This window comes from Miniopterus natalensis, chromosome 8, assembly GCF_054644295.1.
Source record: "Miniopterus natalensis isolate mMinNat1 chromosome 8, mMinNat1.hap1, whole genome shotgun sequence".
NCBI lineage: Eukaryota > Metazoa > Chordata > Mammalia > Chiroptera > Miniopteridae > Miniopterus > Miniopterus natalensis.
In genome coordinates this window covers 50282358-50308358 of record NC_142088.1, presented here as the reverse complement: position 1 = coordinate 50308358, position 26001 = coordinate 50282358, and the positions used below count along the sequence as shown (strand labels likewise).

The following is a 26001-nucleotide window of genomic DNA, read 5'->3' as shown; positions in this document are numbered from 1 at the left end:
GTAACTTAAGGACATTCCATTCTTTCTGTGCTTTCTCTTCAAACAGCTTATTAACACCACTTGAAACACATCACCTTCTTCAACCCAAAGATCTAAACCTAAATGAGCAACATTTGTCTACCAGCTGGCATTTGTGCTCGAATGACGTTGAAGGGTACAGAGAGGGGAAGGTACATTAGGTTATTTTAATTGGTAACATTTACATGTTTATGATTTTTAATGTCGTTAATGTCAGTGAACTGTACACTTAACAATGGTAAATTATGTGTTATAAACATTTCACCACAATCTAAGTACATAGTTTTAACATTGGTCTATTGTAACAGAACATTACTCATGTAACTTAACTGATGTATTTTTAGCCAACAGGAGTTTTTCAGGTGTTGAGTTTTTGGGGGCTTTTTTGTGTGCTTTGTTTTTAATAAATGATAACATAATACCACTCTAATCACAAGGTTCTTTCTTCTGGGCTTGGTCATTCACCCTGCAAGAATCCTCATCAGGAAGAAGTTGTGTCTCTTAAGTGAGACTTACCTACTGTTACTTTATTAAGAACACCTGAGCCAATGAGCTACACTATTAAAACCTAAAATTACTAATCTTATTCAAAAGACTGTTTTCTTTCCCTAAGTCTCACAGTAAAAGTCCATAAAAGTCTAACAAGGTTAACCCTTATTTTACAAAACAAAGATTGAAAGTTTAAAACTCTCAGCGCCAAGCCAACCTGCTACAAGAATCACACTTAACATCTGTTCTTATGACTTACAGAAAGCAGGTCAAAATATTTTTCCTTGTGATGTCTGAAAATTACCTGATTCTTAAAAGTCATCAAAATATTCTTTTTTTTTTTGGTAGGCCTGTTAAAAGGATTGAAAACAGAAAGGGTTTAAATGTTCATACCTATGTAACCTGTATGACTGCGCATTCCACAAAACAACAGTTCCATCAGCTGCCCCTGATACCAAGCACGTGGAGTCTGGGGAGAACCGGCAAACCCTCACAGGGCTCCCGCTGGGCTGTTCCATCACTGCCAATGTCTGTCCATTGTGAGTGTTCCATAGGACGGTGGTACCATCTGTTGAACATGAAGCCAAAATATGTCCTGAAGGGGAGAAGCAGCAGCAGTGGACGGCATAGGTGTGACCCTTCAACGGAGAGTGTGGCAGTTCAGTAAAGTCACTTAGGGAGTACAAGCGAACTGTTTTGTCCAAGGAGCAAGTAGCCAAGAGAGAAGAGGAGAAGGCACAGCAGTTGACATCATCACCATGATCGGCTAACGTGTGGATCAGTTTCACCATGTTCTTTATTTGAAGTAAAATATCCTGCAATTTTTAAATAGATAACAGTTACTTCACCCTAGAAAGCAAACAAATGCAACTCTAATCCATATACAAGGGCCAGAATAGGTTTAAGAATTTGTTCAATGAAAGCTCCTACATTTGTATTTTTAAAGGACAATCTATTATACCAGGGATAAGGGTAATTTGGCGGAAAAAAAAACCAAAATATTTATAAGACTATAACCTCTGATGATCACAGTCACCATCGCCATACCAATTAAGTTCCTTAACTCCTAAAAAAGAACTTCAAGTAACTCTGTCAACTAACTTGAAACTGATTAGACATTGACTATCTTAAAACCTCAGGAATTCCTTTCACCTTTGAAGATTTTCCCCTAACTCATTACTTCTCCTCACTGCCTCATTCCAGATCTGCTCATCTCAACTCAAAAAGATTTTCAGTATTTTAACAAACTGTCTCAGCTGCTCCTTCCACAGGATGGAGCCAAGGCTACTGCTCTGCCTTTAAGATGCAGAATGGTAGGGTTCACTCATAAAAACAAAAAGTTTCCTTCAAAATTTAAGTGGCAGCGTAGTAAACTATAATGTCATGGTTTGTCATCTTGTGTGATAACGAATAAAATGAGATGAAGAACTGAATTAATGAATCCAGGAAACCAAGAGAATGAAACTGACAAATTCAGAATAAAATCCAAACTGCTCACCAGGGCTTCAAAAACCCTGTATGACCTGGCTCTTGCCTGCCTCGTTCCCTCTCCCTCACTTCTTTCCAGTCTCCCTGGTCAAACAGATTCCAGATCTTCAATCTTCATAAAGTGGTTTTCTTATGTTGAAATTCTCTCCCCTTGCCTTTTGGGATCCTATTTCTCATTTAAATCTCAATTTCAGTGTCCCTCTTGAGGGTTCCCAGTCTAAAGCAGCCACTCTCTAGCCTAAGACATCAGTCCTCAGTGTAGCAATTACCACCATCTGATGTAACTTGTCTCTCTCCCCATTAGGATGTACGCTCTAAAGGTGCAGAGATCTCCATCTGGCTCATTTCTGTATCCACAGCATGTGAAACAGTGTTCAGGCACATACCATGTTCAAATAAATATTTGTTGAATATTTATTCTTTTCCAAACCCAACTGAGTTCTAGCCTTTAAGCATTACGTGAACATGATGCAAAATGAAAAAATGTAAAATAAAGCTACCAATATTTAACCAAATATATATATATATATGACAGTGGAAAAATAGTGTAGAATAGGGTAATCAACCATTAGCCCTGAAGGGACAAGCATAACCTTGGGTTGTAAAATTTATAATCTCTCGTTCTAATCTTATTTACAGAAATCTCTACAAAAAGATGGCATCTTTTAACCATTTTCATCTTAGCTCAAAAGTTCAGCCTCTTTTTTCAAACATGAACTCCAATAAAGCCTAAAACACACAAAAAACTAAAAAACAACAAAAACCACACGCGTAAAATCCGAGTATTATTGCACTGAAAACAAGCAAGCGCAGGTGGTGGCTTCTGGAAAGCTCCCGAATCCAACCGTGCAGGTGCACGGAGGTAATTTTCCAGCAAACTCCGGCTTCCACGCGCCCGTGACGCGCAGCTCCCGCCGCAGCCCCGGCCGCACAGCCGCGGGTCGGGGGCCCGATCCGCCCGACAGCGCCTTCCGAGGCTCACGCTCGAGCCTCGGGGCGCGGGCGCCCGCGGAGGCCAAGGCGGTCACCCCAGACGCTCAGCCCCGGGGCGAACCGAGTCAGCTCGCTTGTGTCAACACCCGCATCCCCATCCAACCCAAAGCAAACGCGAAAAATGCCAAGACTCCCCCCAAATAAAGCCCGCGGTCTACTTCCCGCGCGCGCGGGGACCAAGCCTGTGCCCACCTCTGCGCGGCGGCCGGGCCTTAGAGGACCGAGCGGCCCAGGCGGCGGGCGGCCCTGGGGCCCGGAGCTCACCCCGCGGCCCGCGGGAGCCCCGCGTTCCCGGGCGCGAGGAGCGGCCCCGCCCGGCTGCGGGCCGAGGCCGCACAACCGAGCCTCCCCCCCGTAACGGCCCCGGCGCATTCCCGTCGCGCGCTTAGATCCAGACGCCGCAAGCGTGGAGTTAACCCGGGTCGCGCTCCCCCAGCTGCCGCGGCCCCTTTCACCTGGAAGCCCCCCGGCCCGGGGGCTCTGGGCGCCGGCGCTCCGCGGGCGCGGGCCACGTGACCCGCAGGTGAGACGAGGGCGCGGTCGGCGCAGGTGGGGCGGGCGGGGCGGGCGCCCCTCGGACCTGAGGGAAGGGAACAGGCCCCGCCCCCGGGGACGGGCCGCCGCGGCGCATGCGCGCTTCCCGCGCTCTCCGCCCGGGAGGGAGGCCTCTAAACTCCGGCTCCTGGAATCCCCCGAGTCCAGAGTGGGAAGAACCTTTAGTTGCATTTTTTTTCCCCCCAAGGTCTAGCGAGGGCCTAAAATATGCTTTAAAGGAGACACTATCGTATGTCCGGTTATTTCAGCTCAAAATTTATGAATCTCCTTCCTCTCCGCAGTGCTCCACACTCGTGAACATTTACTAAGAAAATGGTTAAGTAGAAATGAAATGACTGGCGTAGGGGCTTAAAGATTCTTCATAAATGCTGCCGCGTGGCTTCTCAGAGAGGTTGGTCCGCACTTCCAGCAGCGTATGGTTGTGTGCCCGTCCACGTTCTTGACAGACCCGAGTAACAGTTTTTATCTTCGCTAATTTGATGAATACAATCTGTTATATTCTTTAAGTAAAATATGTTAAAGAAACCCCTGCCTGCACAGAAAACCCTGCCAGCAGTTTAGCATGGAGACCTTCAGGCCAATGCGGTCGGCTTTGCTGTCTGCAGAGGAAGGCGGCTTCCAAAAGGGGAGCCCTATTAGAGCTACCCCCTGGTCTACGCGTTTGCAGTCTGGGAGGTGTTAATTAAAATGTTGCCTTTATACTAGAGAAACATTGTAAGACTTTATAAAGATCTTTGATCACATGAGTCAACTGGTTATCTCAGCGGACAGTGTGAAAATAGTTGGAACTTTGAAATGGAATATTAAAGATTGGAATATTTTATGCATTCTTTAATTATGTAACTGTGGCCAGTAATTAATCCTATTTTATCATTAATGTCTGGTTCTGTTCCTTCTAATAATGCTACTTGAGGAATATAGAAAGCAATTTTAAGTGACATATTTAAAGAAAACTAACTGCTCAATTAAGTAGTAAGCAATACCAGCTCTCAAACTACAATTGCAATGGGGACAGAAGAGGTAGGTGTGAAGCAATTCGTGAGTCACTTTTTACTAAAATGTATGGTTGAGAGTAACCCAGGGCTCAAAGGACAGAGAGGCGCTGGAGTAATTAGAAAAGGTGGGTGTAAGGATGGGTCTTAAACAAGCTTAAGAGTGGGCCCGCTGAGGGATGATGAGCTTGGGGAATACCCAGTTTTCACAGTAAATACTCAGGGATGTGTTTGGGTTGTTTTCCTTTGCAGGCAAAACCAAGGCCAGGGTTTTCAGAACAGTTGGGTAGTGTAGAGTACAAGATGTAGTAACTCCCTTGTGTGCTGTTTCAAAAAATGTATCAAGCTCAACACATATGATATGTGCATTTGTGTGTGTGTATATTATACTTCAAAAACAGTTTTTAAAAATAATCCATGAGAATGGTACAGGGATCCTCAGGCTGATGCAGCCATTTACTCTCCACACCTGGTACCATCCACAGCGCCACTGTGGAGAACTTGGAGGATCTGAGACACTGTAACTCTGTGAAGGTGCTGTGTTATCTTCTACATTATGGAACATTCTCTGAATTCTCCTTATCTTTTGCATTAAATAAACTTCACACCCTCTCACTGGCCATCTCTCCATTATCAAGTAATGAGAGGTGAGCAGAGTTCTTTGAGTTGGTGTTCCACATACAGGGTAGGGCCAGAGTAGGTTTCAGTTGTATGTGAAACAGAATTTATTCTTCTATTATTATGTATTATTGTATTATTTTCCATACAAACAACTGCAAATCTACTTTTGCCCCACAGAGTATATAAAGGAAAGGCCTAGAGGCTGCCCAGCAGAGGATGTGGAGGGAGCATGCTGGGCACAGTGAGAACTGCCCAATGGGAGAAAAGGTACATGTGGCTGGAAATAAGAATACTAAAAATAAATGTGGACACACCTGACACTTGGTATTTCTTGATACATTCCAATTATGCCCTTTTCTTCCTCTTTGATACAAGACCTATTTTTCTTGTTTATAGATTTTTAAATTTCAACTTCCCATATTTTTATTTCTGCTCTCGAATTCTTTATTTTCCTTTATTTTCCACTATCTTATTATTAATGCTCTTCTAGAAAATTTAAGATGTTAAAAATGCATTTTTGAAAACAAACCCCACATTTTTGGTTTCAGATTTATGGTTTTTGATTACATAAGAAGAAAATATGACATTGTCAAATCAAATTCACTTAACAATAGTCCATACAAGAGGCAACTGATTGCTGTTTCTCCCTCACATCGGTTTCTCTCTCTCTCCCCCCTCCCTTCCTCTCTAAAATCAATAAAAACATATATTTTTTTAAAAAAGATACCGCAACAACAAAATGACCAATGTATAATGAATATAAACAGTTTCCCATTATGAGATTTGCAGGGTGAAATTAAAGACCAAAGGTTAAATTTCCTTGAAAATTAAAATCCAAAGTTATAAAAATTAAAAGGAATTTAAGTTACATGAAATTCTCTTGTCCAAAGAAAACTACCCAGCCATTTGTTTTTCTGACTTGTCCTGTGGAGTTTTCCATGGTGACAAATATGAAAATGTTTCCAGGACTGACATGTTCACTGTTTAAACAATCTTGCTCACCTTTATCTGTTTAGAGTAATTATACCCAAGCCATAGTTTTCTATCAGATCAATATGTACTAGGCCCAGACACTTTGTTCTGCCTGGAGCATATTTAATATGACTCATCTTTCCTGTGACTTCCTAATTTCTCAGGAATATTCCCTTAGGAAACAGGCAACATCTGTGTCCATATCTATAATAATTGTATCACCTTGAAACTCAACAGTGAGCCGATCAATCTTTTGTTTTTAAACAGCTTAACTGAGATATTTATAAGCCATACAATTCATTCCTTTTAAGTATACAATTCAATGGTTTTTAGTATATTTATGGAGATGTGCAGTTATCACCGTAATCTAATTTTAGAACATTTTTGTTCTCTTTCCACTGTCTTGAAGGTATAATTTGCAGCACAAACTTTTAATTTAGATGTTCAATTTATCTATTTTGTTTTTTGTCACTTGTGCTTTTGGTATAATATATGAGTTTTTGTCTATTTACTCCTATACATTTTGTTTTTCAAATATATTCATTTTTATTTTGACTTTTTTAAAATTTTATTTTTCAATTACAGTTTACATTCAATCTTATTTTGTATTGGTTTCAGGCGTACACCAGAGCAGTCAGACAATCATGTACTTTACAAAGTGTTCCTATGCATTCTTTTGAATTTTATAGTTTTTGCTTTTACATTTAGGTCTGTGATCCACTGAGTTAACTTTTTTATGTGCTGTAAAGGAGAGGTCCAACTTCATTCTTTTGCATGTGGGTATCCAGTTATTCCAGCACCATTTGTTGAAACGACTGTTTCCCCTTTGAATTGTCTTGGCATCCTTGTCAGAATCAACTGGATATAAAACAAGGTTTATTCCTGGACTCTCAACTTTCATTGATTATACGAGTCTACTTATACCAACACCATGCTGTCTTGATTAATGCCGCTTTCAGTGCATTTGAAATTGCCAATTGTAAGTGTTCTGATTGTTTTGGTTATTTTTGGTCTCTTGAATTTTTACATACATTTTAACAATAGCTTGTCAATTTCTGCCAAAAAGCCATCTGGGATTTTGGTAGGCATTGTGTTGAATTTGTACACCAATTTGAGGATTATCATCTTAATATTGTTTTCCAATCCATAAACTTGGTATGTCTTTCCACTTAATTAGGTTTTTTTGTTTTGTTTTGTTTGTGTGTTTTTTTAATTTCCAGTGTTTTAGGCTTTAAGGGCTCACATTTGCACTTTTATTAAATTTATTTCCAAGTATTTTATTCTTCTGATGCAATTATAAATGGAATTATTTTATTAATTTTATTTTCAGATTTTTTCATTCCCAGTATACAGAAAAACAACTGATTTTTGTATATTGCTCTTGTATCATGCAACCTGGCTGAACTTGTTACTTAGACACACTTTTTTTTATGGATTCCTTAGGGTTTTCTATATATAAGATCATGTCATCTGCGAATAGAACTAGTTTTACATCTTTCTTTCCAGTCTAAATGCCTTTTCTTTTTCTCGCCTAATTGCCCTGGATAGCCTGTCCAGTACAATGTTGACCAGCTGTGTGAGTGGACATCCCTTTTTATTCCTAATGTGAGGGGGAAGCATTGACTTTTTCACCATTAAATCTGATGTGAGCTGTAGGTGTTTTGTAAATGTCCTTTACCTGGTTGAAGTTCTTTCTGTCCTATTTAAGTGTTTTTTCATTTAAAAGTATTTGGTTTTGCCTGGCCGGGCGTGGCTCAGGGTTGCGCACTGACCTAGGATCCAGGAGATCGTGGTTCGATTCCCAGTCAGGGCCTTTGCCCGGGTTGCGGGCTCAGTTCCCAGTTGGGGGTGTGCAGGAGGCAGCTGATCAATGACTCTCTCATCACTTATGTTTCTCTCTCTCCCCCACTCCCTTCCTCTGAAATCAACATATATTTTAAACATAAATAGCTTGGTTTGGTTTAGAGAATAAATGCTCCTTCTGCATCTATTTAGATGATCATGTTGCCTTTGTCATTCTATGGATACAGCATATTATACTGATTTTTAATGTTAAACCAAGCTTGCATTCCTGGGATAAATCCCACTTGGCGACGGCATACGATTCTTACTCTGTATTTCTGGATTTGGTTTGCCAGTATCTTGTTGAGGATTTTTGCATCTATATCCATATGTTATTAGTCTCTAGTTTCCTTTTCTTGTGATATACTTGATTTAAGTATTAGGGTAATACTGGCCTCCTAAAATGACAGGAAGTGTTAAGAATTGGCACTAGTTCTTTAAATGTCTGGTAGAATTGAGTGGTGGCGCCATTTGTGGCTGGGCTTATATTTGTGGGGAATTTTTTTTTTTTTTTTAATTCAGTCACTTTGCTTGTTATAGGTCTAGTCAGATTTTCTCATTTTTCTTGAGTCAATCGCAGTCGTTTGTGTTTTCCAGGAATTTGTCCATTGTCACCCAGGTTATCTAACTTGCTGGCATTCACTTGTGCACAGTGTTCACTTACGATCCTTTTTATTTCTGGAAGGTCAGCAGCAAGGTCCCCTCCTTCCGGACGTTAGTAATATGTGTCTTCCTTTTCTCAGCCAGTTTAGGGGAAGCTCTGTCAATTTTGCTGATCTTTCAAAGAATCAATTTTTGGTTTAATTGACCTTCTCTATTCTTTTTGTATTGTTGCATTAATATCTGCTCTAATCATTATTTCTTTCCTTCTGCCTCCTTCAGGTTTAGTTTGCTCTTCTTTTTCTGTTCGAAGTCTAGGTTATGGATTTGCAATCTTTTCTGCATAGGTATTTACAGCTATAAATATCCCTCTAAGCACTGTTTTAGCTGAAGCCCGGTAATTCTCTGCATTAATAAAACCTACCACTCTTATCATGCTTCTTTGGGTGGATTACAATTTGAGTCTCCAAATAGCATAAGGCATCGTCCACACAAATTCACAGCATCCGAGGCCTACTTTCTTCCCTTTCTAATCCGATGGTTTGATAGCCAGCCTGTTAGCATCAGGATAGGCTGGGATATAGTATAGTTACAATGAATCTCAATATCTCAATGGCTTAAAGCAAGAAAGAGTTACTTCTTGCTTATGCTGTATGTCCATTGTGAACTTGTAGGGAATTCTGTTCATCATAATTCTGAGTAATTTTGAACATTACCAGTGGCTCTGCCAAAGGGAAAAGAAGTTAAATGCTTGGCGAGCAAGAGACACATACTTGCACTGAGATCTCTTTGGCTAGAACTAGATGTCAAATGGCCACACTCAACCACCAAGAGTATAGAAATACAGTTTTACCATGTGCTCAGGAAGATGGAAATCTGGAAGTCTCTGATTTGATGGGATTACTGACTTTACCATATGGTAGATGTTGTCCCCTTTGAAAGGAAATGAGATCAAAGTTAGAGTCCCTCTTGAAAGGGACTGAGGTCCCAGTTAAAGATCAGAGGGAAGCAATCTGGAGTTACAAAGAAATTCCACTTTGTATTACATGAGCCATTCTTTTCACCTATTGAATTTACCTGGGACCTGTTAGTCAGGCCCTTTATTATCAACATAAGCCTCTTCAACATATCCCAAAAAAGACCTATCAGGACATTACTAAGCATCAAGATATCATTATAAAGTAATATGACTGCATATTTATGAATTATAGTCCAAATATACACATAATAAGAACTGTTCTTTTGGAAACTCATTTTGGGCAATCAAACAGCATAGCTGTAACCTAACATATATTTAGAACCCCAGTTTTAGCATTGCTTTCAGAGTGTGGCTCATCCTCTTGAATATCCTCCGACTGGAAGGCCTTATTGGCAAAGTTTACTGGGTACCTTTAATATGTCAGACATTATTCTAGATGCTAGGTGTTTAAAAATGTGTAAGACACAATCTCTTGAGGGACTATATCAAGTGAGAATGGGAGATATACAGCCCATAATAGCCATACCCTTAGTAATGGGAGAGTATGAGTTCTAGCTGCTCACAGACATTTGGAAAGGAAAAGAAAGCCAATTACATCCATACGTAATGGACAAGAATCTCTATGCATACGCGAGAGCATGTCCACAGACATCGGTCTCATGACGAACTCGGAAAATATCCAGAATTCCAATCAGATGGCTACATGTAATTTTAAACAGGCAGAGCAAAAGGAGAGGCCGAGGGGCAAAATGTGCTGTATATACGCCTTGTCCAGCAGGTGAGACGCCCAGAAGTTGTCAGGTACAGAGACTCCGTTGTGCTTTGTGGTGTTATAGAGAAGGGCTGGTTCCCCCGACCCACCGATACCTGGATAAAACATGCCTAAGAAAACCTTTCTTATTGTGTTGACTCTGTGCTCACCTGGCATCTCTCAGGTGATTCAGCCTCTTTTCCCAGATGTCATGTCACTGGAAAGCAGACAGGGTTAGATACAATATCTAAATAAAACAAAAACTTCAAAACGGCAAGTCAAAGTTGAAGCTGCTAATATGATTAGAGAAACTGCTTGATATTTTTCAAAACACAGTATTCAAATTCGAAATCTGTAATAAATTATTAGTGAAAAATAATCCAAATAAATATTGAACATTGGTTGGGAGGTGGGGAAAGAATCCCCCTCCACTGCTGGGAGGAGTGGGGAGCGGCCACCTGGAGAGCGCCGATTCTCCTTACATACAGAGCCTAGAGAAACTCTTACCACAGCAACAAATCACTCAAAACTGAGTGGCTTAAAACAATAATAAACATTTATTATTTCATAGTTTCTATGGGCCAAGAATTCAGGAGTGGCTTAGCCGGGTCTCTTGGCTTAGGGTCTCTTGTGAAGCTGCAGTCAAGATGTTGGTGGGGGCTCCAGTCATCTGAATGTTTAACTTGGGCTGAAGGGTCCACTTCTAGGATGCCACAGTCACATTGCTGGTGAGTTGGTGCTAGGAATAGGCTGTCCCTGAGGGCTGCTACAGTGTCCTCACAATACAGTAGTTGGCTTTACCCAGGGATATCTTATTTTTAAAAGAAAATTATCACTCTTGAAAAATTGTTCTTTTGTGTGTGCATTTTATTTATTACGAGCCCCTTAGACACCAGACGTTATTATCAAATAAACCACTTATATACCATCTAATATAAATTAACATAAGCATATACCATCCCTAAGGCAAAAAGCCCTCCTGAAGAAGACTCCCCATGGAGCATCTGGTGGTTCTATAAACACAAAACCACAGTCTTTATTCATAGCACCACCTCGTTCCGGGCTCCACATGGTATTTTCTGATTAAGCACCAGCCCCTTAAGGCATCACCACAACATTTGGTTAACAGAAACTGACATATTTACATAATAACAGCTGATTTTTATATAAGTCTTCACAAACAGTCTAGGGATTTGGGGAAATACTCTGCGGCTTTGAAGCATTTTCAAGTTAGGAACATTTTCTTCAAAAATTTTCTATTCTCCCTTCACCATTAAAAGCCATTTACTAAGAACAGTATCTAAGGGCCACTTCTGCACTAGGCAACAAGCTCCCCAAGGCAGGGCCTGAGCCTGTCGTGTTCACCAGTGACTCCTCAGAGCCCAGCGAGGCATCCTGACACTTTTCATGAATGCTGCACTTCATATCCCATGACTTATTAGACTAATTTATAGGATCAAAATGTCTTATTGACCACGGGGTTATATGTCTACCAATAGAGACATTTTTCTTATCAGAACAACACCTTAAAATGTATTTTCATATTGTGTGTAAAAATAAAACACACACAAAAAAACAATAAAAAACGTGGTCCAGAGAGGTTCAGAGACTCATGGAAAGTTCTATCACGTGACATAAAACCACCCCACCTTCCACCAGCCCAATGTTCTTTGAACCACACTCTGCCGCTCCTTCCTTATGATTCTGCAAAAATCAAATTTAATTTTTTTTTAAAAGACTATTTTCAGATTCATTAAGAAAAACTAAAAACTAGTTTGTAAAAGTCTTTTATTGTATCCGTGCCACACATAGTAGTGAAAAGTAACACTCCTAAAAAAAGAATGCTACCTTTTCCACAACATTTTATTTTAAATAAAACTTCAAGTACTCTTACATAGGTACAAAAAAAAGTCTGATCTATTTGCCTCCAACAGGCCACCACAACACACAGTAGATAAAACACAGTGGTTACAAATGTCTTTTAAATTTATTTCTGAGGCAAGGCAAATGGGAGGGAAATGTTTCTATGAAAAAATACTGTGTGTGTAGGAAATTGTCACAATTTTATTTCACATGGATACAAATGATTATACTTTAATTTAGGCCCTGGTGGCTTAAAATTATATAACAAAATAGAAAAATGGAAAACTAATATCCCCTACACCCTGTTTCAAAGGCAGGCACTACCAAGATCAAGGAGACGCCACAGTGTTGGTAGAGGATAATTACTGTACAAGCTGTAGAGCTGTAATCACCTTCAGACTAAAATAAAATGCTACAGTCCTTCTAAGGCATAAACAATAATGTCTGCAAACAATATATACACATAATACATATTTAAAGCAAGACTTAATATAAACAATAATGAACAGTATATACATGTCAACTTTTCTTCACTGTCTTGAAATACAATTTAACTACACAAGTGATGCAGCAACATATATATATATATATAAATGTACTTGTAACTCTACAGTAAAGTTTATTTTTGGTGCTTCTATAGCACATCAGTGTAAACAGTTTAACTTGGCTTTGTTTTATATTTTAAAACATTCCTTGTTGTATTTTCAAGATTTAAAGCAATTTTCTAGTTCTTCCTTTTCACAGAAAACGAAGATTCTGGATGTGGTTTAATCATAAATAATTCATAAAATTAAATACATTCACTAAAAAATAAACTACAAAGTAAAAAAATGAAAAATAGATATTTATTGAGAGGGAAAGGAGAACCATTTCCCACGTTAGAGCTCTGGTGTTGAATATTCAGTGCGATTTGATATATTTTAATTGCTATTGCACTATAACACCCTTTCCTTTCAAAATTCTTTGGGTGTGCTTCCCTGTTCTACCTAAATTAGCTGATAAATCACACAAACCAAAAACCAAGGGCCTTGGTCGTTGTAGGAGTGAAGCCTTTAAAAATGGTATCATTCTTCTGATACTTTTTTTTTTTTTGTGATACTTATTTTAAGGAAAAAAAGTCATTATGTATGTGCCTTGCACATTTATGTAAATACAGTTCACATTGCTGGTCTCATTTGTCCTTGTTTAAAAGGGAAAAAAAAAGAGAGAGATTATAACTTCAGCTCACTTTGGAAGTATCTGTCCACTTTTTTTCAAAATACTTCCTCATACTGTGGCCAGCTCTGCCTATATCAGAATCATCTTCATTAAATGTTTCACAGTTGTCAAAAACAAGCCTGACATCTAGAGCAAAGGATTCAGGGTTCGGATACCTGAAAGAAAACACATGAGTTAGAGGTTGCTTTTGTAGGGTGGCTTTGTTTTGTAACCAAATGAAGAGGGAATAAAAGCTAAAACAGAAAGGAAAACTGAAAGGAAAAAGATTAGGATAACTGCATTTAAAGCTAAAGAAAACATTATACCCTCTCATACATGGAACATTTAATTGCATGTGGATTTAAAAACGGGTGAAATGGGAAAACACATTTCTCTGGAGATAAACTTCACCTTCCTTCCGTTGTCCCACATCCAATTTCCTGTCTGAACTGTGTCACAATTAATCCTCTGTTACACTCTCACCCCACTTGCTTAGTTTATTAAGTCCTCTGACCAACTGTATCACTTGTAGTACCCCTACTGTTCCCATTCAAAAGTATTTCGTTTCACTGGAAATAATACAGGTGCTTCCCACGCACTATCAACATCATACTTGCCCTGTGGCCTCTACCTACATCCCAGGACATGCTGCTCTGTGCTGAATCTTCCCCTTTCCAATTCTCTTCTTCTCTCTTCAAATATACTCTTGCTCAAGCATTGGAGTATGATGAGCCAAAACAAGCAAAAAAGCATGTGCCACCCCTCCACCCGGGACAACACTATGAGGAACCGGAGGTCAGTGAGCAGCACTGCGGCTCAGTGCTTCCCCGCGGGACAGCGCGCTTCCCCCCAAGAACACGAGGAGAGCACAGGAGTGAATGAACTGCCTGCCCTTATTGGTAAGAAAGGAGTGGTTTGTTTCAAGCCAAACCAGTACATTTCGAAAGAGGGCTTTTGGAAATTCAAGATTAAATGAATTCAAACTTAGGATAAGCTGGGCACTGAAATAACTTTCCCATTAGAAACACCTGCGAAGCACATGCTGACGCTCTGAGCAACCCGACAACAGTGGAATTTTCTTTGATGAAACGCCATGTGCAGTTTCCACTCTCTCCTACTTTTATTATGTGCAATAATAAAATAAATAAAATGTCTTTATCTGTAATAAGCTCACAGAGTTAATTCAGGCTTTATATAATCGTATCCATTTCCTGTTCTTCTGGGAATTATTATTTTTTTACTGAGGTGAAATTCACAAAACATAAAATTAACCACTTTAAGGTACACAGCTCAAAGGGGAGTGAAAATGGGGGGCATCTGTAATAGTGTCAACAATAAAAAAAGGTAGACAATTCAGTGGCATTTAGTACACTGACAACACCTCTATCACCCCTATCACCTTCTCTATCCAGTTCCAAAACGCTGTGATTACCACAACAGAAACCCCTGACCCATTAAGCAGTCTCTCGCCATCCCCCCTGGCAATCACCCATCTGCTCTGGACATTTCCCATAACTGGAATCATGTAACGTGTGGGAATAATCCTCATAAAATATTTTAAAGTCACTCTGAGAAATGCTTATCTGTGTAGGCTGTTCCTTACTCTAAGGAAAGGCTGATGGTTACTGCTAGGGAGACAGGGATCCAGGAGAGAATTCTGGCTGAGGTTCTGGGTGAAATAAGTGCAACCCCCACTCTGTGCCCTTCTTTTCTAGGAGGCGCACGGATGAAACCCAGAAAGATTTCATTAAAGGAGGCACTTCCCTGAACCCTCTGTTCTAGCCATGTCTAGTTTAAAAATTTGAAACACTGTTTGTGGGTTTTGGTTCCAACTCATTAGTTTGGGTTTAACTGAGCAATTTAAGTTAGAGGAGACTAAATCCACTGAATCTTGCCTCCCACACAGCAGGCCCCACAAACAGGACTATGAGAACTGTTTCTCTCGCCGCCTGATCATTCTCAAAAGGGAACTTCGATTATGCAACTCTTCTGGTAATTCTGTCTTAATGGGTAAGTATGTTTGGCTTGGGGCCTTGGGGGCTGAGGTTCGTCCTCTCAGGAATTAGAGAATCGTGGAAGTTAAAGTCGTGAGTTAATTTAAACATGGTCAAGGCTCCCTGTGTGAGTCTTGTCCTGACAGTGTTGATTATAACATCCATCGTGCTACCCCCTAAACATGTGATTATACGGAGAGACAGAAAAAGCAAAAGAACTAGTCCACATCTAGACAGCAGCTTTTGCTGCCTGGTTCACATTAGAACCAAGAGTATTAATGATTATAAATGTTTTCTCAGTTTGGGCAGGTCCCTTCTGTCATTTAAAAACAAACAAACAAACAAATAAACAAACAAACAATTCTTTGAAGGACTGACTTTTCAGCCTTCAAAAAAATAAGTCAGTCATTTGGTCAATCTAGTAAATCATTTGATATGAGAGGGACACTCATCGTTACGAGTTAAGTTCTATTCAACTCCTCCAAATTGGATGTAAATTGTGGAGCACAGTGATTTTCACCAAAAGAGTGCCAGGAAGAACCAAGTGATACGCTGTATAGTAACGAGAGTAACAACTATAATGATCATGTAAGTTCACTGTATTTTATAGTTATTCTTTCAATGTACAGTTCCTTCTTCCTCCATATTTTCTGTGACTGCCTGAAGTGATGGGCAGGAGCTACATTAAGCTAAACTGTGATGTGGGGATAAAGGGAGCAGTGGAGGAGGGAGAGGAAAACAGCTCCACTGCCGCTGGCCATTCGCATGTGGCTGCCTGGGTGTGGGCTTGTTCCGTTAAAGGAACAGCCTCATTCTTGTGGCTCCATGATGGGCCAGCGTTGAGAACCTGTTAGATTCCGTTAACAGTTGCTGCTCTCCGGCAGGAGTCTGAGGTGGTCTAACAAAGATCATGAACGGTGGCCAGGAAGTCACACTTTGGATAGGATCACAAAGAGAACATGGCAGAGAGGAGCACGTCATAGTTTTCTTTCACACTTAAAACACATTTTTAGTATTTTCCAACAACTCATAATTACGTTTTTAATATTTAAAGTTTCCAATGATCTTTTATCTCTACACTGTAATAATCTGAACATATTACAGGATCAATTTTCATTAAATCCACATGAGACGTCAGTGCTCAACGGATGCACAACAGCAGCTCCAGCTTCCATGCTACTCACTTGCTTTGGGAGGCTTGCTCGATACTTTTCTTTACCTCCCAGGCTGAGTGTGGTGCCCTTCCAATGTCAAAAGCAGCTTTATCACACTCCTTTTAAAGTGTTTAAATAATTTTGATGAACTTGTCGTCCATCCCATACCACCCTAAACACACACACACACACACACACACCCCCCACCCCCCCCCACCCCACCCCCCCACCCCCCGGTCCAAAGTCAGGGCTTCTGTCTTTGCTGTAAGTTAATATATTTTTGGTTCAGTAGAAAGTTGTCTAGCACATATCAAGCATTCGATAAATATTGAACTGAAATGGTTTACTTACTGTCCACTACTTAGTTTTTCTCTAATTGTGGAAAAATCCATAGGCTTCTTAATAACTTTCTTATAACCAGGAACAAGTTTCAAGTTTACAGGAAGTAGAAAAGGCCATGCATCCTCATGAGTTTCCATTTCGGTGAGGATCATACTAAAGACAATAATGTTTGAAATCAATATCTATGCTTTAGAATGATCTATTTTTATTAAAAATTTAGCTTTCATAACCTTTCAAGAAAAACAATGTAAATTAATTTGAAAAGGTGAAAGAATACACTTACTTATACTATAGATTTTACATTTTCCTATCTACACAAATTGTCAAAAGGTGACCTTTAATGTGGTACAAGGTTTCTAAAGAAATAAAATGGGATGTCATGAATATATAGTACATAAAAACTGAAGTAATACCTGCAAAGAGCTAGGTCCTTGGAGTCCTCTCGTTTAGGTTTCTTAACAGAAGCAAAGCTTTCTTGTTTTGATACGTTAATGGAAGTGTTTTCCTCCATTTTCCTCTTTTTCAGGTCTTTGTTTCCTCTTTTCAGTGAACTACTTGTAGATGCAGAGTCTTCGTCTTCAGTGTCCCCTGTCAAAGGTCCTTTCTTTCCTTTCTTTGAATCATTAGTCTTTTTTCCTTTGACATGAAGTTTTTTGAATTTTAGAGTTTGACCGCTTGCCTTGAATTAAGGAAAAAAAGTAAATGAGGTATAATAAAAAGATGTAGAAAGTTAATAATTTTATTATTTTCAAAAGAGATCTGTGAATTTGTTTTCATAATATAAGGCTAAACCCCAATAAAGCATGAAAAATCTAGCTTAAGAAGTATTAAAACTTGAAGATACTGACCATAATAATCCAGCTTGACTAGAGAGCTTAGCAGCAGCATTCCTTTAGTCTGATCACTAACTCAATGAGTTTAAAGAAACAAAAGAACTATCTTTTAGAGCACAATGTAATTAAGAATAAAGATGAATAGAAATAAAAATACAGAGCTTGTTAATAAGAAAGTTGAAGAAACAATTAAAAAGCTATGCCAAGACATAAACAACAGCTCATGAAGCATCAAACAGAGAAAAAGTTCTGTGCAAGGTCAAATCTACTGGAAACTGACTTTTTTTTCTGGATGAAAAAACATTTGCTATAAGAAGAGAATTCCACAAAGTGTGTTTCCCATGCGTGAACCAAGAAGTGGAGAAGGCTAAGGAAGAAAAAGAAAAGATGTCTATTTTGAGGAAATCAACAAGGAAATAGTATAAAAGAGATTATATTTGGAATCAAAGCACATAAATTCTAGCTGTGACTCTATCAGTAACTAGCTATGGGACTTTGTACAAATACATGTATGAGGCCCTGTTTTTCTCATCTATAAAATAAGATAAGCAACACAGTGGATAAGGTCATTCAAGCTCTCAAGCTACATGGAAAAAAAAATCTCAATGTGGCCTTATGCAATCTAACCACAATTGCTGGCAGCACATTGATGTAACAAACCCCCCCAACCCAGTTTATTTATTTTTTTATTATTATTTTTTTAAATATATCTTTATTGATTTCAGCGAGAGGACAGGAGAGGGAGAGAGATAGAAACATCAATGATGAGAGAGTCGTTGATTGAGCCCGCAACCCGGGCATGTGCCCTGACCGGGAGTCGAACCCCGATCGCCTGAATCCTAGGTTGACGCTCAACCACTGAGCCAAGCCTGGCCAGGCTTTTTTTTTTTTTTTTTAATCCCAGTTTAGAAATAGGGAAACAAGACAGAATTTTGAGTTGAATATTGTAATAAATATACTAGATCAGAGAAGAGTGATATGCAAAGCCACTGGTAATGATTTTTGTTTTGATTTTCCAGAATAGTGTTTACCGTCTTTAAAAAAATTATTTCCCCTCCTCTATTACCCAGACTGTTAACAAATCTTAGACTGCAGAGTCAATATTTAATCTAGCAATAATTTAAAGTTGGTTGTATTCTTGCAATAAATTTGGCCAGAAATATTCCTTTGGAGTATTTCATATCAATTTCTTTGAGAATTTTATGATCTCTTCTAGCAATATATTTTTTAAAATTTCTCTTAATCAAGCAATTAAAAATATTTGGTTCTAGGGAACACTTTGTAAGGTATATAATTGTCTAACCACTATGCTGTACACCTGAAACTAATACAAAATAGTGCTGAATGCAAACTGTAATTGAAAAATAAAATTTAAAACAATATATGGTTCTCTATTGATGGTCTAAAAGTATAGTTGAGATATTTTAAGTAACTAAAATAATAACACAAACCATAAATCTAACACCTTCCCAATACCATATCAAAGAATCACTACACCTTTTTACTAATTAAAATGTTTTACTAAGTCTCTTCTCCAACTAATTTATTAATTTTTATTCACTAAAATCTGATTATTTTGAGTTTTCATGTAACACTGAGCTTTTAGCACTCTGAAATCATAAAAAAGAAAATACGTAATATAATGAGAAAAGTCCACTTAATGAAGATTAAATTTAGATTGAATAATTGTGTTACTTCAAAACAACAAAATTTCGTGAGTTATGAGCCAAAACTTCTAGTTCCTATTTGAACTAAAATATTACTTGGGATCATTTCCTAAGAAATCAATACTCACAGAAAAAACCCCCATAAAATTTAAACCACAGAATTAAAAGACTTTTTTGATGTTTTAAAAAGACATTGAAGTCTCTGTGTATTTCTTTAATAAAAGATGTTTATCAGCTTATTGCAACAGACTGTGCACATACACATACTTTCCAAGGTAAACTTTTATACTATTACTGCTATCCGATTACTTTGTTCTTGGACAGAGATGACCCCTTGTTACCTCTTCTCTCTAGCTGGTTAAGAGCCAAAATTCAAAAAGGAACTTCAGTATGCCTTAAGCAGAATCTATCAAATTACAAAAACAAGAGCACATTTCTGATATGTTTGTTTATATATCAGAAGTTGTGAACTGGTGGCTTACAGGCTGTAAACAGCCCACAGCCTATGTGTTGTTGTTTGGCTCATGTAACGCTTATAGAAATTCTGAATTTGTTGCCAAGATTTAACATTTGGGCAGACATGGATAAAAATCCCTAATCCTGAAATACTGGTGGGTCCTAAAACACTGGCCCACATGTCTATATGACAACAATTGGCTGGAGTTGAGTGGTGACTGTCTCATTTAAATGAGGGCATGACTTTCCTGTTTGCCATAATCCCAACTCTTCTGTGTTATTTGCCTGGCTTTTGTAGGCACTGCAATTAGAAAATTGTGTGTGAGTTTATGAGAGTATATCAATATGTATATGTTCAAGCACATCTATTTGATTCTGTAGTTTTGTGATTATATAATGGTAAAATAAAGTGTCTGTATACATACTGGCATGCATACACAGATACACACTGAGTAACAATACTTAATCACAGTGATGCACGCAGATATAGCCATTTGAGAGTATAGTACAAATATTTGTAAGTAACAACGAATTACTGGAAAAATATTTTTAAACCTTAATTTAAAAAATCCTTGTATCAAAATCAAATGTTTCTAATATTTTTTTATTGTTGTAAAAAACATAACATCTAATTCACTACATTTAAAAAAACAAAAAAAGCAGAGGCTTAGAAAGCTGCATTTACATAGAAGAAATAGGATGAGATCATAGGATTTATGTCTCCTGGTCTACTCCTTCAGTGATAGCCAAAATTCCAATTTAAGCAAATTTACTGAAAATAAAACCTACTACGGCCTATTAGAGATCTCCAACACTTAAAACACTGACTTGTTAATAATTCATAAAGTATTAGAGAAACTCTATAACTCAACAGTTATGAAACTCAAAGACAGTTTATGTACAACCAGTGAAGATAATTAATTACTGAGTTACATTTAACTATATATAACAAAAATGATCAAGTAATGAGACATAAAAAAGCCATTATTAGTGAAAATGAGGCTATGTGGGACCCTTTGCTATTTGGTAAAATATAGTCTAATATAAATGTGTCACAGAATTTTAAAGTTATTAAAACTTTCTCACCCATGACTGTATCTGACCCTCACAAATTCCCACAAAGCGGATAGTGTCCCATTTTACAGATGATAATCCTGAAGCTAAGAAAGTGCTCTAATGCTGACAGATCAGGGAGGTGAGAAAACCAGCAAAAGAGACTGAAAAGGGGCAAAGGCAAGAAGAAAACCAAGTGAGTAGGGTTCCTGCAAGCCATGTGAAAACAGAGTCCCACTCTGTCAGCTGTACCTGGTAGGCTTGGTGAGGCCTACGCGCTGACCACGGGGTTGAGCAATGTGGATGTTATTTGTGCCATGATAACAGCAATTTTGGAGAAGCTGTGGAGGTGAAAATCTGACTGAAGGGAGTTCAAGACTGAACTGAAGGAGAGGAATGGGAGAGAACCAGGACAGAAAACTTCCTAAGAGTTTTACTGTAAAGGGAAGGAGAGCCCTGGCCGGTGTGACTCAGTTAGTTGGCTGGAGAATCACCCCATTCACCAAAAGGTGGTGGGTTTGATTCCTGATTGGACTCATCCAGGAGGCAGCCAATTGATGTTTCTTTCTGACATTGATGTTTCTCTTTCTCTCTCTCCTCTCTCTTTCTCTACCCCTGCTCCTCTCTAAAAATAAATCAATAAAATTTGAAAACAAAACAAAACAAAACACTGTTCTACCGAGGGTCAACCAATAAGGAAACGGGAACATAGGGGAAAAAAACAACAACAAAGGAAAGAAATGGAGGAAGTGGACCAAGGACGAAGTGAGGCCAGACAAGGGTTTTTGCTTAGTTTTCTTAAGATGGGAGAAACAGTAGCATATTAGTAGGCTGATGGCAAGAACCCAGTGGAGAAAGAGAAATTGATGATGGAAGAGAAGAGAGAACTGCTGGAGCTACTCCTAAGGAAGTGAGAGGGGATGGGATCTGAGGCACACGTTGGGGAACTGGCTCATCTGGGGCACTAACAGCTCATGGCAACAGGAGAGGAGGCAGAGCACGTGAGCCCAGATACAGGAAGGATGGTAGGTGTGGTGGTGGATCCTTGTGCTATTTTCTTCTGGTGGCTTCCATTTTCAAGTGAAATTGGAGTTCAGTTATCAAATGAGAATGAGAATGAGAATGGAGACAGAGCTGGAAGTGAATTATGGAGCTCCATTAAAGGTCCTCTTAATGCCTTCAGCTGAAAGGGCTGGTGTGTTTTTCCCCAGCCATACTCAGACTGAAAGGCACAGTACTGGAGAAGTCAGAGTGCTGAATTATAGAATGCTTCTTTTACAAGTGAAAGAGAGGCAAGGGAGCCACAGATAGATGCAGGGATTATGATAATGGCATAGTGACACACTGTAAGCCAGTTAGGAGACAAGAGAGGACAGGAAGTGGGAAACGGAGGGTGAAAAGGTCTTAAGATAAATGAATTGAAGGTTCAGGTAAAATCAAAGAATTCTTGGGGTGTTAGAGAGAATGGACTGGAAAGGAAGCAGATGCATGCTTAGAACTGAGTTTATGAAGAGGCAGTAATTACAGGTAATGGTTAGGTCAAGAGACTAAACAAGGAAGAGTGACTGAGGTAGGGAACACCTAGCAGGGTCTGGCCCTCCACACATGCTGGCCCTTTCATACTTCTTACTCTTTATAACCCTAAACCCCATTTTTTCCTATTTTGTCATATTGCTTCTCTCTAATCAATTGGAATGAGAATTCAACGGTTTCTAATTTAAATGTGATTGGAAAGTGACTTAAAAGGCATATGACTGAGCAGTTCTACTCCCAGGTATTTACCTAAGAGAGGTTAAAACATGTATTCATACAAAAATTTGTATATGAATGTTCATAGCGGCATTATTCATAACAGCCAAAATATGGAAACCACCCAAATACCTATCAACTGATGAATGGGCGTGAATGTTAATGGGTACAAGGATACTTTTTAGGGGTCATGAAAATGTTCTGGAATTAAACAAAGGTGATGGTTGTACAACTCTGAATATATTTTTCAAAACCACTGAACTGTACACTTTAGGAAGGTGAATTTTATGGTATATGAATTATATCTCAAAAAATTCTCATAAAACACTGCAATTAACATAAATAAACTCATAGATACAGACAATATATTGGTGGTTGCCAGAGGGAGGCAGACAAATATATGATGACAGATGGAAACTAGACTTTTGGTGGTTAGCATGCTATAGTGCACACAGATACCAAATTAAAATGTTATACACCCAAAATGTATAAAATGTTATTAACCAATGTTACCTCAATTAAAAAAAGGTTTAGTTTAATCAGTCTTACCTTAGCAATGCAAGCTGGACAAAACCAATCCCCATCTGGTATAGTTGTAATCTTGGGTCGATGGCAGTAGGTGTGACAGCCTTTGTCACAGCCGTCACAAAGGAGGAGCAGCTCTTCATTATCTCCCTTTCGACAGATTTGGCAGTACTATAATACATGGAAAATCGCTTAAAATCAACACTGTGCTATGAGTAATACTTATCTGGATATTAAACAAACCGTCATTCCTAGTTTATATTAGTAATGAACATTCCGCTTGCTAACAGATACAGAGTAGCCATACACATCTATGTATCTCTCATTACACAGATATGGACCACATGACGGGGTGAGCAGTTCAGTTGGGGCAAATGCACATTTCAGGTACACTGCAAAGAACAAAGCTAGAGGTCGAGTGCCTGCACACACTTCAGAAGCATGTACACATTAACATATGAAATAATTAACATGACATCAGAGCACATAAAGCAATGAAGAGCTTTAATACATGGTGTTTTAATTTTTTAATATTTCATCTTTTGCTTATCTTAGTATCCTCATGATATCCTGAGAAAGAAATAAGAGTTAATTTTTAAGATCAAAGTTAGGTTAGCATTAGTATCAGAATTATATATAATATGTATAATAACAAAAATGCATCCCTATATTTTGACTAAATTATCCATCTATATTTTATGGTTGATTAAAAATGTGTCCAAACTAGGAAACTTTGGAAATCAACCCAAATCAAATGTGTCAAAGTGTAGAAAATGGATCCTACAAAAGGATTTCTAAGGGAAACAAAATTATACAATAAATTAAATTAAAGAATTTAAGATGTATGACTTATTTTCTAAAGCTGAAAATAAAATTATTTCTTCTCTGTTAAAAAGTTTCTAATACCATTAAGAACTTTAAAATATATAAAAAGAAGAATTTTCCCCATGCATACATATTTTGTATAACAAGTTTCACAGAGGAAAAGAAGGAAAGTTAGACAAAAACTTTCAAGATGGCTTTTAAAAAATGTAAGTACTAACACTGTATTTTGACATTTAGTTTATATCCCCAGTCATAGCAGAAAATATCCTGCAACCAATATACTAAAATGAAAACATATACTTTAAATCATTTATACTGATTTACAATTATGTATTTGTATACTCTTGAAAACAAAGTAATTAACTGTTCAAACTTCATTTTTTATTCTCAATACAATTAACCAATTTGGGAAAGTCTTATATAACTCAATATATACACCAATGACAGCTTAAGAATCTTATCAAAATGGCAGATATACACTATTCAACTTAACAAATATCAAATATAGTGTGTCCCAAAAAATGTATACACACTTTGAATAATTATTAGTTGAGCTATCAGCTGTTAAAGTGTGTACACAATTTTTTTGGGACACCCTGTATGTGTTATATATATAATACTAAAATTGGCATGTATACTAAGAGCAAAAGGAGCAGAGTTTAATGTTCCAACAGTATTTGTTTTATGACTTAACCTAATATCACACCCAATACCTAAAGAAGGTGTTATTTTTCCAAATTTGAGTTACATTTTAAAGACTTTTATTGTAAAAATATTCATTGTGAAATAACATTCGGAAGGTTATATTTAAATCCCTATAGCAATAAAATTTAAAAATCAGATTAATGAACATTAAGTAAATTCTCATTATCTTCTACAATAGATAACTAAAAATACTAGAAAGTGTCTTGCATCTCACATTTATGATTTAAAAGTAATTTTTTTTTCTGACACTCATTAAGAAAGGATAACAGATATCGAGCTCCTAGCACTACGAAAAATCACTGTAATAGCTCACAATATGTTAGAACAAGTGTATTAGTATTTGGTTTTAACTCCTTTGCTCCTAGAGTAAAATACAGATGTTGCCTATTGTTTAACATTAACAGTAACATAAAGCACACTGTGGGCAGAATTATCTGGAGACAAATTACAACAGCGTCTTCTGTCCTGATAAGCTGTGTCTCTGGCAAAGAAGGTATTTCTAAAGATACTGAGAACTTTAACATTTGTTATGACTTATTATGAAAATTATTATAGGTACTGCTACATTTCTAATTAAAGGTTACAAAGTGCTCATTAATCTTTGAATATGAAATTCTGCCTTCATTTTAAGGTAGTTTCATAGCAAATAATGTATTGTTAAGCATTTAAAAAAAGAAATGAAGATTATTTGAAATGGGGTTAAATAATGACAAATGTATGTTAATATGGTAAAGGTTTATGAATTTGCAAAAACTGAAATAAAGCTTTCAATAGCAGAAAGTAAAGATACTAATATAAAGGCAGATTTTGGTACAAGTTTTGGGTTTCTTTGTATAGGTTATAACAAAACTGACCACATCATGATGACTGTTTTGGTATAGATTAGAAAAATAACTGTATGAATTTCATTTTGATGTAAGAATTCAATATTTCTGATTCATTATAGCCTAAATTTCACCAAATATATTTGAGTGGTGACTTTCAAACTGGTTTTAATACTAATTTTTAGAAGAAAAATTGTTACCTAGTAAAAATGCTACCAGATGAACTGAACGATGCCTTAAAATTTATGGTAAATTATAATTTGGGTTGGGAAAGACCTAAATTTGAGAATATTGTGAAAACTACAGATTCATTATTCCATGGACATTTCTGGAAGAAATGGAAAACCACAGAAGGAACCATATTTATTCGTATAGAATGAACAAGACCTTGAGTAGTGTAGTCTAAGCATAGGGGTAAAAATGAAGAAAAGAATGCTAAATTATTTAAGGATTTTTTCTTTGGGGAATGAGTATTTTAAGTAAATCCTTAGTCATTCATGAACTCAAATCTCAT

General features: G+C 37.8%; 1 protein-coding gene across 11 annotated transcripts in view; it reads right to left on the bottom strand.

Moving 5' to 3' along the window:
- Positions 1 to 26001, bottom strand: part of LOC107541990 (bromodomain adjacent to zinc finger domain protein 2B) — a 294279-nt gene that overhangs the window by 55198 nt on the left and 213080 nt on the right. For 9 of the 11 annotated variants that reach the window (XM_016220936.2, XM_087819826.1, XM_087819830.1 and 6 more), the window contains 4 exons: positions 23158 to 23304; positions 17264 to 17529; positions 16860 to 17003; positions 12072 to 13536 (listed from right to left, as the gene is read on the bottom strand). In XM_016220936.2, the coding sequence (XP_016076422.2) occupies positions 13383 to 13536; positions 16860 to 17003; positions 17264 to 17529; positions 23158 to 23304 (711 nt within the window). In that variant the 3' untranslated portion in view covers positions 12072 to 13382. Of the gene's footprint in view, positions 1 to 900; positions 1345 to 12071; positions 13537 to 16859; positions 17004 to 17263; positions 17530 to 23157; positions 23305 to 26001 lie in introns of those variants that run through there. The other 2 variants (XM_087819833.1, XM_016218463.2) reach the window with 2 other exon arrangements.